Source organism: Vitis vinifera, chromosome 16 (assembly GCF_030704535.1).
Source record: "Vitis vinifera cultivar Pinot Noir 40024 chromosome 16, ASM3070453v1".
Taxonomy (NCBI): Eukaryota; Viridiplantae; Streptophyta; class Magnoliopsida; order Vitales; family Vitaceae; genus Vitis; species Vitis vinifera.
This window is the reverse complement of record NC_081820.1, coordinates 17303612-17317938: the sequence shown is the minus strand read 5'-3', so window position 1 is coordinate 17317938 and position 14327 is coordinate 17303612. Positions and strand designations below refer to the sequence as shown.

The 14327-nt window shown below is 30.3% G+C and overlaps 1 protein-coding gene across 1 annotated transcript; it reads right to left on the bottom strand.

Annotated features, from left to right (window-relative positions):
* Positions 1–4752: 4752 nt before the first annotated feature.
* Positions 4753–5595, bottom strand: LOC100258792 (21 kDa protein-like). The gene has a single exon (XM_002263679.4). It carries the CDS (start codon positions 5507–5509, stop codon positions 4871–4873), a length of 639 nt encoding a protein of 212 aa, XP_002263715.1. The 5' UTR covers positions 5510–5595; the 3' UTR covers positions 4753–4870.
* Positions 5596–14327: the final 8732 nt, after the last annotated feature.

Here is a 14327-nt window from a genome sequence, read left to right as displayed (position 1 = left end):
TTATCAAATGACCCAATGAATGCAAGATCAAGACATATGGAAGACCTTTAGTTATAGGAAACATACGTAAAATGAATGCACAGGTGCACTTAAGATTTTCATATCTTTTCATGCATCTTTAAAAACTCGGTTTATGCATTAAAGTTACATTTCCATCAAAACCCAAGTTTTATCAAATGAATCTTAGGCAAATTATTTCAAAATTGGCATATCAATTTACATAAAGACCTTGCCTAAGTGTTAGAAGAGAAAAAAACACAAAAATATAGGTTTTTAAGCCAAAAATGGTGAACTAGTCGAAGCACTAGCCAATTGGCTAGGGTACCAATCGATCGGCTATACCTTCCCAGTCGAGAGATGCAAAAAATCTTCATTCTCTTCCAGTAGTCTTGCATTCTTGGTCGAGATATATGTCTTCCCGGTCGATCTAGGTTTGATCGAGGCCTAACGATCACTTGTCATGCATTTATTGCCCAACAGCTAGTCAATCGATCGACCTTAAGCTCGATCGGTTGAGGCTGCTTTTTGGCATTTTTGGCTCCCAAGGTCGAAAACCTATAAATTGATAGCTCCACTTCATTTATGAGCAAGAGAACACATGCATTTACTTGTCTACCTACTTGTTCTTGACTCAAAAGCTCTCATGCTTTACTTGGTGCATTAAATCTTCATTTGCATATTCCTTAGTGCACCTTTGTGATTCTTCCTAGCATTTAAGTTGTATTTGAGCCCTTGTTGAGCTAGGCTAAGAGATTCAAACTTATTATTCGAGTGTTAGAACCTTCAAGTGAGTAGAGACTTGAAGAGATTATGTAATAGCTCATTGGACCCGAAATCTAAGCACAAAGGTGTTAAAAGCTTGGTTGAATCTTCAAGCATAATGGAACCCCCATTTGGTTAGGAGCTTGAGAAGAGTGGACGTAAGTAAGGAAGTGTCGAACCACTATAAAATTTAAGTTTGCTTTCTCTAACTTTATCTCTTTATATTTGTGCTTCCTTTGCTTGAATTTGTTGTGTTTTGAAAAAGATTTTTAAAACCTAATTCACCCTCCCTCTTAGGTGTTTTCTCTATAAAGATTAGTCTTTATTTTCTCAATATATATATATATATATAGATATTAAAAAGACGAAAATAAAAATTAAATTAAATTAATTTTATATATTATTATGGGGCGAGACAAGACAAGACCCAAACATGACCCAAACACATCTCGGGTTTTCAAAAAAAATCTCAAACCCGCTTTTAACCCATTTATTTAAATTTCAAACTCATTTCATTAGGGGCAGAGCAGGGTAGGGCAAGAGGGGTACCTAAAAAACCCTGCCCCATTGCCATTCCTATTCCTATCATGTCTATATATGGCTTTGAGTTGCATATCTTTTCGCCTCCTATTAAAACTATGTCTATATATTTTATTTCTTATGGTGAACTCATAACTCTCAGTTACATTCATTTTAATTTTTTTTTTTATAATGTGTAATATAAAAAAATAAAAATAAATGGAACACATGCAGATTTGGAGCACTAGTTAAATTTACCCAAATAAAATGATAAAAAAAATAGTGGTACATATTAAAGCTTGTGTTGAATAAAAGGGAAATAGAATCTTTTGGTTATGGAAAATTATTATTTATATGATTATTTCTTTAATAGGTTGGTGGGATTTAAATGGAAGGTAGTCTCTCTAAAATAAAAGACTTTAGTGCTGAGTTTGTGGAAGGGGTACATGAAATTTTGTAGCATTCATCTCTATAGTTCTCAGATAATATTACACAAGTCAATTTGGATCTTCTATGCAACTTTTAATATATCCAAGTCACGTACAATGCAAGTGATGTGGGATGTGTATGCTCAAATAATCAATTAATACAAATGGGATAATAAAAGGAAACTAAGAAATATAAATAAATAAATAAATTTATAAATGAATATTTATCTGTTACGCCATATCATGTGTTCTAGGGCTCAATCTCAATAGTTAGTTGATCATATAATAGGAAAATCTATAATTTAAGTATCGAAGAGGTAATCTTGAGAGGATGATAGCACATACTTTGTTAGATTTAGACACCAATTCATGAAGAGTCTGAATATAGTGGATAATACATCACAAACCTGAGTTGTATCTCATTATACATTATGACTAATCATTTATAAATGTTATATAAATTCTCTAACCACCTCTAGTCATTATATTTTTTTAAGTCTTTAAAGTCACTTTGAATAAAACTTAAGATTTTGTTTGCCTTTCTATTAACTTGCAAGTTTTCTAGGTGGTTTTAGTAGTAAACATCAAACAACACATTTGATAAGGTACTCAGGGTCGCATGATGAAATCGTTTGTTCTTTCTTTCCTAGTCACCATAATGTTTAGAGTTTTTATCGAGTTTTGGCTAAATCAAAATATGTCCTAGGTTAACCCTATTGATTAGACACAAATAATTATATTTTTTATTCTTAAACCTAGATATTTTTATTTAATGTTTGGTTCTAATTATATCCTTTTGCTTAATTTTATTATTAAGTCCTTATTTTTTAGGTTTAAGTTGTTGTTCTAATATTTTCCTCTTGCTTTTTGTAGGTTTACATCACATGTTGGTAGATGTCATATTTCTATGTAGTTGGATGCTAATTTTCTATACCATAATTGTCACATTTTACACTATGGCTACCACATGGGTTACTAAATTGACCAATCATGGAGTGCCACAATTCCTAACCCTTTTCCATAAAAAGGAGAGGCCCATACTAGCTACCATTGCCCAAAATAACCAAGAAAAAGTTGGTTAGCATCTTTGACAACTTACACCAACTGTCTAACTTTGCTTAAAGGTTCATCTCTATCCCTTAGGTTGTGAAATAGATATGAAAAAACTCTATAAAAGGGAGACAAGGCCGGTAGAGAAAGTGTGCAAAAATAGTGAGTGAAGTAGAAGTAATGTAGAAGTAGTGTCAAAATGTAGGAATAAAAGAAAAAAAATACAATCTCTCTATTTTCATTTATTAAAGTTTCAATTTTCATTTTAGTTTCAAGGATTTCTATTTTTCAATTTCACTTTTCAAGAAATCAATCGATTCTACCATGAGGAAGAAAGTGTTGTTGTGTTATTAGTGTGGGTTTAGAATCCCTTAGTTTCCTTTATTCCTTCGAGGCAAAGTGAAGGCTTTCTAGGGCGAGGGCTAACTCCCTCTTGTTGTTACCATAGTTCTTTCTTGCTTGAAAAGTCTTGAATGAGAATTGATGGTGGAGTGAGTGGAAGGGTGGGCAGCCCCCTCCTTGTTCTCACCATGATTCCTCATTGTTTGAAATGTGTTGAGTGAGAATCAAAGGTAAAATAAGTCAAGTGGTGTTCACTGCCCTTAAGAGTAGATGTCATGCCTTTTGAGACAGAATCATGGTGCAATAGGGTTAATACTGGCGAACAATCTCTAATATTTCCTCTTATTCTTCTCTAAACAAGCTTGATTCTGCATCTTAGGCCTGGGCTTGAACTTTAACTTGTCTTAGGCTTATGCTTAGGCTTGGGCTTGGGTTTTAGCTTGTCTTTAGTTTGGGCTTGGACTTCGATTTAACTCACATTCATTGAGGGCATGAATGCTTGAACTTGAACTGAAGATGCTTTGAATCTCTAAAGGTTTGATCTCCGAATCTTCAAAAGCTTGATCTTCGTCAAACAATTTTAAAGGAAATCTTTTGAGAAAATAAATTGTCAGTTTCAGCGCAGAAAGAGTAGCTTGCAGTGATCTGGGTAGTAAAGAAAGGAGTTGAATGGTAAAATGGAAATGAAACCTTTTGAGAAACAAAGACAAGGGATGAGTCAAATGAGAGCATACTCGAAAGGTGAATCCAGTAAGCCATTATGATTTTGTCAGAATCGACACAAAAGAAAGCAACAGCACGTTAGAGTTTGTCCTCGTGTCTGCTCACAAGTATTGGACGATTAGTTTTGCGTTTACATCTGTATATTTATTTTGGAAACTGGTTTCATATCTAGAATGGGTTTTAAGTCTGAACATATCCAAACAATCCATTGTCTAATCTCATGAACTTTTTATGACAGATGTTATTTATTCAAGTTAGGGTGCTATAAAATTAAAACTCTATTGAGATTTTGTTTATAAAAATTAGGAATTTGATAATGTATTACGACTCGGTTTGATAGCGTTTTTAAAAAAGATTTTTTATAAAAAAAACTTAAATATTTAATCAAATTTAGAAAATAATTTTAAAAATTAGAAAGAAAAAAAAGTAATTTATAAAACACTTAATAAATGATTTTTCTTCAAACTTTTTTAGGTTTGTTTTATTCTCAAAAAATACTAATAAAAAAATTATTAAAAAAAATTATTTTCTAATATTTGATTATCTTATAAAAAAATATCAAAACAAATCAAATCTAATTAAAACTTATATGTTTTTAAATTATTTAAGTTTTATATCTAAGAATTAAAATAAGTAAAATGAATTTATTAATTTTAATTTTTTTTTCCTATTTTTTCTCTTAATTTTCTTTTTTTAATATTTTCTTTCAAATTTTCCAATGAGAAAAAATAATTTCCCAAAATGGTAGAAAAATTTTCCATATTTATACCTTTTCTTATTGGAGGGACAACTGTGAACCACCAAAGGGCAACTATTCCCGCAAGAGAATAGGGTAAAGCCGATAACCCTGAAAAAAAAAGCTTCAAAGTTGTGGGATTTTGCGAACTCTGCCAGTTTGGGATAAGGTTGAAGTGGAGGCACACATCCAGAGAGAAAATACTAGCAAATATTTCTTTACAATAACATTACACATGGATACTACATAAACACGCTGAAGAACTTTTAATTAGAATTATACTAGTAGTAGACACATAGGACACAGTAACTTAGAGTTGATTGCCCTGAATAGATAGAAACTTGTTGATGATGGCCAAAGCATTGCTGGTTAACTGAGCAACACTCACAATATTGCTCCTAATAGTGCTCTTAAGGTCCCCTTTCATGGCATGCTCTGCGAATCCATCCATGCATGTGTCTTCATCTGTCAGAGCTGCACTCACCCATGTCACTATATCACTCATTTTCATTTGAAAATCAGGCCCTTGAAGGTCCTTCATCGCCACCAGAGATTGTTGGAGCTCATCCACCGAGTCCTGCATGTTCTCAATGCAATCCGTTATCGCTGCGGCTTCTCTACGGCTTAGCCCCTGCCCTTTTGATAACTTCAGTACCTTGTTTGAAGAGGATTGAGCGCCCTTTAGGCTCACACAGAGGGCTGCATTGGCCAACTCCATATGGCTTGTTTGGATGGTGCTGGCATAAGCCGAGAGGGTTTTGAAGCATAGCTTAGGGTACATAGTCACTCCGCATGAGGTTCTGATGAATTGTGTAGTATTGGTAGGGGGATGGGGCTCTGGTGAGGCCGCCGAGCATGGTGTTGTGAGTGAGAGGTAGAAGAAGAAGAGAGCAAAAATAACTGCAAGGCCAGGGGAAGAGGATAGCCTTAGGCATGTGAAAGATTCCATCTCAGTGGATATGGAGGGTAAGAGATGTGGGATGGATGGTTGGAAAAAGGCTGAGCGTCCCCTTTTATGGGGTAAGATGGCCTATGTTTGTAGCATTGAGGGCCTCCTTCCATTCAATTATTGGATTGTTACAGGTGTGAAAGGGGACTTTGAAAACATTTTTAGTACTTTCAAAAAATGTTTTTAAAAATAGGACAATTCAAAAATATTTTCAAATCCCAATCCGCCACCTGTGAACTAGAAAATTATCTTTAAAAAAATGACTTTAATTTATGAAAAGTATTATGAATTTGAAAATATTTTTTCAACTGATATTTTTATTTCCATGAAAGAGTTTGATAATATGTCGACATAAAAAATATGCTTGACTTGAACTACCGTATTGGTAACCAACTAAGCAAACTGACCAAAAAAAAACTTATAAAATAAAGCATATAATATATCTATGGGACAATTGTGTTTTTTTTACGTAGTTGAGCTCAAAAATTAAATTTTAGTTCATATAAATTCACCATTTAAGCCCAAAATCTAAAAAAAATGTGAAAATTGAGAAAAAGAATATGAATTTTTTATCTTTTCAAAAAAGTCATTTTTTAACTATGAAAAAAAAAATAGAAAAATATTAATTTAAATTTTATTTATCTTGTAAACCTTAATAAAATTTAATTTAATTTAGTGATTTGAAAAAAAAATACACCATTTTCCAAAAAAAATAAAAATAAATTATTATTACTATTATTTAAAAATCAAACATCTGGGAAAATATATATTTTTAAAATTGTGTATATAAAAAATAACTAAAAATATGTCAAATTTTTTTTTAAATGATGTATTTTTAGGATATATATATTTTTTAAATTAGTTCTCTAAAAATAATAAATTTTCAGAATAATTATTAAAAAAAATTTAAAATAAAAAAATTTGTCAAATATTATGGTAGATAATACTCAAAATAGTTTTGAATGATATATTGGTCTTTTCATATTTTATATCATTCTCATCAATTATACCATTTTTATAGACAAAATCTTAGGTGGTGTTTGTTTTTTGGCTGAATAGAAAAAGTCAAAATATTTGACTTTTTCTATTAAGCCAAAAAACAAACACAACCTTAATTTTTGAACCAAATTGGATCCAAAACACAATTGTTCCTATATCTATTTATTTTTAAAATTACAAAGAAAAAAAGATCACATGTAAAGGTTCCTATTCATTGCTCAAAAAGAGGAAAAAATATAAAAGGGATATCAAAGGCCCGCAATTGTGATGATCTTTTTCTGGAAAAAAGGTACTCAATGCCGAAAGCGACTTTAGGCACGTACAACTAAGTTCATTAATTTTCATTTGATTTATTTAAAAAGTTAAAAAAAAAAAAAAACAAAAAAAAAACTTGGACAATGTTTGACAACGTTTAATCTTTATTAATGATTTAATTTACTATAAATATTTAAATTATTTTTAGGGAAAATTTTGTTTTTACTCACTAATACAAAAATATATGAAAAAAAAATCCCAAAATTTTTAAATCAATATTATGTTCATCCATTTTAAAATAATTTGAAATACATGCACTTTTTAATGAATTATATGATTATTTTTTAAAATACATTTTTTACTTATCATGTCATCAACATTAATTAACAATCAGATTCATCCACGTAAATGTGTTTTTTTTGCTTTTACATATCTTTATTATTATTATTATTATTATTTTATTATTATTATTATGTTTCAATTTTATTTTTATTTTTTGGATTTTCTTGGCTATTAATAATCACATCAAGAATTTTATAAAAAATAAAAAAATTAAAAACAACAATATGTTACTTTTTTTATTTGTATCCGTATCTCTTGAATTAAAGATGAAGCCAAAAAAAATGTTCTAAACAATCAGAATCTTTGAAATTAACCTTAACTTGTCATAATGAAAAAAATCCTAAAAAGACCATAGAAAAAATTATAAACCTGATTATGAGCAAACTCAAACTTATTTATAGTCCGATAGGGTTCACTTATTTATAATGTCCACAGTCTTCAAACTACCTCACTTTTACTATGAAATGTTTGTTTATGAAAAAAGAAAAAAAAAAAGTCTCAACTTTTCTTAGGTATTTATTTCTAGAGAAAAAAAAATCTTAAATTATAAATAATAATAATAATAATAAATATCTATAAGAAAGAAAAATAATTAAGTTAAGAAGTCTAGTTGTCAATTGATGTTGGCGACATGACAATATTTTAAGGAATAATTACATGATTCATTAAAAAGAGTATTGTAGACCCCTCCTTGCATATTTTGGCTGCACCACCCGAGAGAGGAGCTTTTCTTTTTTTGGTAGGATGGGGGGCCCCCTTTTCTAAAAGGAGGACAGCTAGCTTCATAGACGGCAAGAGACGTGGGCGGCCAGGCGGGTAGGTGAAGGAAGCCATGCTGCTGATGGAGGAACAGGAAAGCAAGTAGAGACTTGCCAAGGAAGATAGGTACAGGGGGATCTGAGAGAAAAAGGGAGAAAAAAAAAAGGGGGAAGGGGATTTTTTCGGGCTGACCGGGAGAGCAGCCCGGGGGGGATGAAAGTTGGCTTGGGAGGAAAGGCCAGGAAAAAGCAAAAAGAAAAAAAAACAGAAAAGGAAGGGGAGCGTTCTAAGGTACGTCTGCTAAGCCACAATTTTTTTTATTGCCATTGAAATCTTTTGGGTTGAGGTTATTATGCTATAATATATCCGCTGCTTGTTCTTCATGTGAAATTGGATATAGAAAGAAATAATTCTTCTTTTGCTCTCCTTTGTGTGTTTGAGTGATACGTTTGAATCTCCATTTCCATAACCTACTATTCTCATTTCTCCATGCTGCAAGTCTCCTCATTTCCATCATCACGTCCATTTTCTCATGCCTCATATCCAACCGAATCTGTTAGCCACATCCATTCCAACCTCCATACCCATCCATCAATCATCATGCACACCAAACCCATACCCGTGGCCATCTTTCTATGCTCATTAACCCCTCATCTCGCTCAAACTGATTCCCTTTCTTCCTCGTTTTTCATACCCACCGACCATCATCTTCATGCTAATATCAGACCCATCTTCTATCAATAATACCCACCGTCACCATCCCAACATGCTCAACGCTATGCACCTTTCATCACTCTCCATGCATGCGAGGATAATGCACCCCTGGCTGCCATCACGCCCCTCCACATGCCATTTCTCTCATCACCTCTCATCGTTTGATTCATCAACGACATCCCGTATCCTTCCCGAGCATCCATCAAACTCGTTATCCACCTGCTGGTGCCGTGGCTTCGAGAGTCATATACCTCCACCGTCTCGGCGCCGCCCTTGAAGCCGCCATCCCTTCCCGTCTCCTCTACGTCGCAGCTGGTGGAGGCCTCGCCTGAAGGAGCTGCCCAGATGGAGAAGGATGCCTTGGGCTGTGATGGAGTTTGTGTTGGTGACGGGCTTGGGCTTGCCCATGATGGACCTTGGGCTTGAGAAGAAGCCCAGTCTTGGCATTGTTGATGGAAGGCCATATTCTCTTAAATGAATGGGTTGGTTTGAAAAGGTGGGTGCCTTGGGCTTGGATTGGAGCACCAAACCCAAGTTTGGGATCCAGTTAGCCTATTGGGCTTGCCCATAGTATCAGATATGGGCTTGTTTTTGGAGCCCAGCCCAAGTCCGTGATAAGTGAGCCCTTGTAGCTACCTCATGTCCTAACAAGTTTTAAATCTTTAATTTTAGTAAGTTATTAACTTATTCATGCATTTTCTTTTCTTTTTTTTTTATTTTATTTTATTTTATTTTATCTTCACCAATTTAGTTAACTCAAACTTAAGGACAAATTATTAAGTATATTTTTATTTTTATTTCGAAATTTATACTATTCAATTTCACTAGCTTAAACATTATGTTTATTAATTATTATTATTTCGTATGAATCTATTTGTCACCTTTTAAAAATCTCATTCATTAAAACCTAATTCTAATTCTTCAAAAATTCAACATCCCAAATTTAATTTTCAAGTCTTGAAATTTACACTATTCAATTTCGTACGTTTAAATACTGTGTTCGTCAATGAGTATTATTATTATTTCGCATGTATCTATTCATCATCTTTTAAAAATCTCATTTATTAAAGTTAAAATACCAATCCTTCACAAATCTCATGCTTTAATTTAATTCTTCAAATACTTGTTTAAATCTTATTTTCATAAATCAAATCATCATCCCGTATTATTAGTTATTCGAAGTCTAATCCATTAAGAAAATCCCATATCGTAACTTAATTCTTCAAATACTCGTTTAAATCTTATGTTCATCAATTGGAGTTATCATCCTATATATTCATTTATTTATCCAGCCTAATCTTTCAAAAATCCCCTGTCTTAATTTAGTTTTTCAGTAATTCGTTTAAATCTTATTTTCATCAATCAGGATTATTATCTCATATTCATCTATTTATTTAACTAAAAAAATCTCTTGTCTTAATTCAATTTTTCAATCCTAAAAATTCTACAATTTGTCTAAATTTTATCCTCATCAATTAGAATCATTATTCCATGTCTATTCAAAGTCCAATCTTCCGAAAACCCCATGCCTTAATTCAATTTTCAATCCCAAAAATTCCAGTATTCGTCTAAATGTTATTTTTGTTAATTATGATTCTTATTCCATACCTATTTATTTATATAAGGTCCAATTCTTCAAAAATCCAATTTCTAAATTAAAACTGCAATCTCAAAAATTCTACTATCCATCTTTATTCGCCTAAATATTATTCTCCTTAATTAGTATTATAATCTCATACCTACCTATTTATTCAAAGTCATATCCTTTAAAAATCCAACGCCCTAATTCAAGTTCTCAAATAGAAAAATTTCACTATTCTCTTTTTTTTATTCGTTTAAACATTATTTTTGTTAATTAGTATCATTATTCCATATTTATTTGTTTATTTATTTCAATCATTAAAATTCAATTATTCAAAACCAGATTTCCAAATTTAACCTTGAGACTAAAAAATTCCACCATTCACTTTTATTCATTCAAATATCATCTTTGTTATCATTGTTATAAATTCCACGTTTACTTATTTCTTTCTTCTAAAAATTCCAATAATTAGAGTCCAATTATTCAAAGATCCAACTTTCAAACTTAATTTTCAAAATCTCACTATTCACTTTCATCTGTTCAAATATCACTTTCGTCAACATCCGATTTTTCAATTTAATTTTTAATCTCACAAACCCCACTATTCACTATTCATCCGTCCAAATATCGTTTTGATTAATTAATAACATTATTCCATATTTACCCATTTATTTCTCTTAAAAATCTCAATCATTAAAGTCTAATTCTTCAAAATTCTGATTTCTAAATTTAGCTATCTAAAATTCCAAGTGTCCTATCTCCGAACCTAATTTTCAGTTCCTAATGTTCCGATTACCGTATTTACCCAGTTACTCATTTGTTACCATCATTATTTTTATTACCATTTTATTTGTTCATTTCTAAAAGTCCGTCTTCAAATGATTTTCGAGATTTCCAATTTTCATAAATCAACTTTCATAATTTCTACTTCTCAAATAACTTACGATTCTGATCTCTTTCAAAATTCAACTCTCAAAGTCCCAATTTTCGCAACTTAATCTTTCTTTAAAATCCCGAACCCTCAAATCGTTTTCAAAATTCCAACCTCTTTCAAATTCAATTTCTAAAAATTCTCATTCTCACATTCAATCTCTAAAAGTCTAAATCCCCAAATAAATTCTAAAACTCCAATTTTCTAGTGATCTTCGAGATTCCAATTTTTCAATTAAATTTCAAAAATCTAATTTTCTCCCGAATAGTTTTAATTCCACTCTGGCTTTCAAACGATCTTCTACTCTTCTTGGTTTTAATATGCGCAAACGAATTTTTCATAATTCCAGAATAATGGAACCGGGGACATTAAGTCATGCTAAATAAGCCGGCTTTGGTGGGGGCCCAACATGGGCGACTTTATGATTGGTTGATTGGTTGTTTGCTTTGATTATCATACGTGAGTGATTTACCCTACTCTCCGACATACATACATCATTCCTAAATTGTGCACTAACCCTCTCTATTGATAGCGCATGGCGGCTCGTTGCCCAGGTATGTACTCATTTTCCCTCTAATCGTTGTCTATGCATGTCTTGACTCTTATGTGTGTGTGATCATTCAGGATATTCATTGATTTACTCGTCAATCGCCACGTCAGCTTCATTTTATTAGTAGAGACCCGACTTAAGGGGCTTAGAGGAGTGCTACGGTCTTTACCGTACCTTCCCGATAAGTAACCTGACCCCCGAACCCGATCCGATTTTTCGTAGATCACCTTTTCCAAAACAAGGAGTCACACTTAGGGTTTTTCTTTCTTATTTTGTTTACCCTTTGAAAATAAAACAAAAATAAGTGGCGACTCCAAGTCATTATTTTAATAAATAAAATCATTTTCAAATTAAAATCGAGCTCGTCATCGAGTGGAAAACGCATGAGCCGAAATGCGGGGTCCACAAGTATGTATTTCAAATTATTTTTAAATAAATGAATATAATATCGATTGAAAAATTTTAAGTTTTTTTTCATGTATTTTCATATTAATGAATCAAAACCTACTTTTCCTTTCTTTTTAAATTGTTAACTTAAAATTTATTTTAAATTATCATATTAACATATTTATTCATTTTAATTAATATTTATTATTAATTTTAAATAATAAATTTATTTGTTAAATATCCTTATTTAACGTATGGTAGATATAAAAGTAATAAAATATTAAATATGAAAAATAGATCAAGAATAGAAAGTCATGATTGCAAAATTTACTTTCATGGGGATTTGGATGAAGGAGACAAAAAAAAATTCCATAAAAAAAAACTTAATTATTTTGATTTGATATTTAAGGTTATTTTTAAATTTTAAGTTATGATTTTAAAGTTATTTTTAAGTAACATACTTAATTTATTTAATAATTTAAATTAAGTTATTAGTTCATATTAAACCATTTACCAAATACCATCTTAATGAAAAAAATAGCCTTAGCAACAAAATAAATAAATAAATAAATAAATCAATTAATCATTAAAAAAAACATATTTATTTTGACTTACTTATTAAATATATATTTATGCTATTAATTATTATTTTTAAATAAAAATCAATGGAGATTGAAAAATTATTCATGTGGCTGTTGACTTTGATTAGAATGATAAGAACTAAACTCCCTGGGGTTGTTAACTATAATTAGAGTAAGGATGGCAATGAGGTGGGTTTGGTATGGTCGTCCATTCCAATTTTGTCTTATTTATTTAAAATATTTTCCATCATTTTCCTATTAAAAAAATTAAATAAGGTGAGACAAGATGAGGTAGTGAATTTTTTATATTCGTCATGCCCCATCCCGTTTTACATTTTTTTTGAAATTTTTTTAATTTTTTAAAAATAAATTTATTTTTTTAATTATATTAAAACAAATATATTTTATAAATAATTAAATATTATATACTTTATAATCTATTTTATTCAAATTTATTATTATTATTATTATTATTATTATTATTATTATATTAAAATAAATATAAATTAAATTAAATTAAAATTATATATAAGAACGAGACAAGCCAATACCCGATCAAGTGGAACAAGGCAATACCTTACTTGCCCCGAACCTACCTTGGGTTTTTAAAAATATTTCAAACTTTTCTCTAACTTGTTTATTTAAAATTCAAACACTTCTTATTAGAGACAAGACAGATACCCAAAAAAATCAACTCTATTGTCATCCCTAAATTAAAGTGATAAGAAATGTACTCATTAAAAAAATCTAATGTATTAAATGTTATTTGGACTCATAAGAAATGGACCCATTATCATCCATCTCATTATCGTAGGATGAGAATAAAAAGGGAATTTACAACTATGTTTATGGATTTTCTTTACTTTAATGATTTTTAAATTTCTTTTCATTTCTATTTATTATTATTATTATTATTATTATTATTATTAAAATAAATTAAATTAAATTAATTTTATATATAATCGGGTAAGAAGGGACAAGACAATACTTAATCGAGCGTGACAAGGCAATACTTGACTTACCTCAAACCTGTCTTAGGTTTTTAAAAATATTTTAAACTTTTCTTTAACTTTTTTATTTAAATTTTAAACTTATATTATTAGAAATGATGTTACTAAAAAAAATTCACTCTATTGTGATCCCTAAATTAAAGTGATAAGAAATGTAATCATTAAAGAATCTAATGTATTAAATGTTATTTGGTTTAGAGTTGAACTAATAAGAAATGGACCCATTGCCATCCATCTCATTATCGTACAATGAGAATAAAAAGGGAATCTACAACTGTGGATTTTCTTTACTTTTATGATTTTTAAATTTCTTTTCATTTTTATTTATTATTATTAATTTTTATTTATTATTATTATTAAATTAAATTAACTTTATATATAATAGGGTAAGACGGGATAAGGCAATACTTGACTTACCCCAAACTTGTTTTAGGTTTTTAAAAATATTTTAAACTTTTCTTTAACTTTTTTATTTAAATTTTAAACTTATCTTATTAGAAATGATGTTACTAAAAAAAATTCGCTCTATTGTGATCCCTAAATTAAAGTGATAAGAAATGTAATCATTAAAGAATCTAATGTATTAAATGTTATTTGGTTTAGAGTTGAACTAATAAGAAATGGACCCATTGCCATCCATCTCATTACGGTACAATGAGAATAAAAAGGGAATCTACAACTGTATTTATGGATTTTCTTTACTTTTAT

What these genes read in the sequence shown, in the direction of transcription:
- LOC100258792 (XM_002263679.4), bottom strand. Translation starts at nt 5,509, where the DNA reads ATGGAATCTTTCACATGCCTAAGGCTATCCTCTTCCCCTGGCCTTGCA.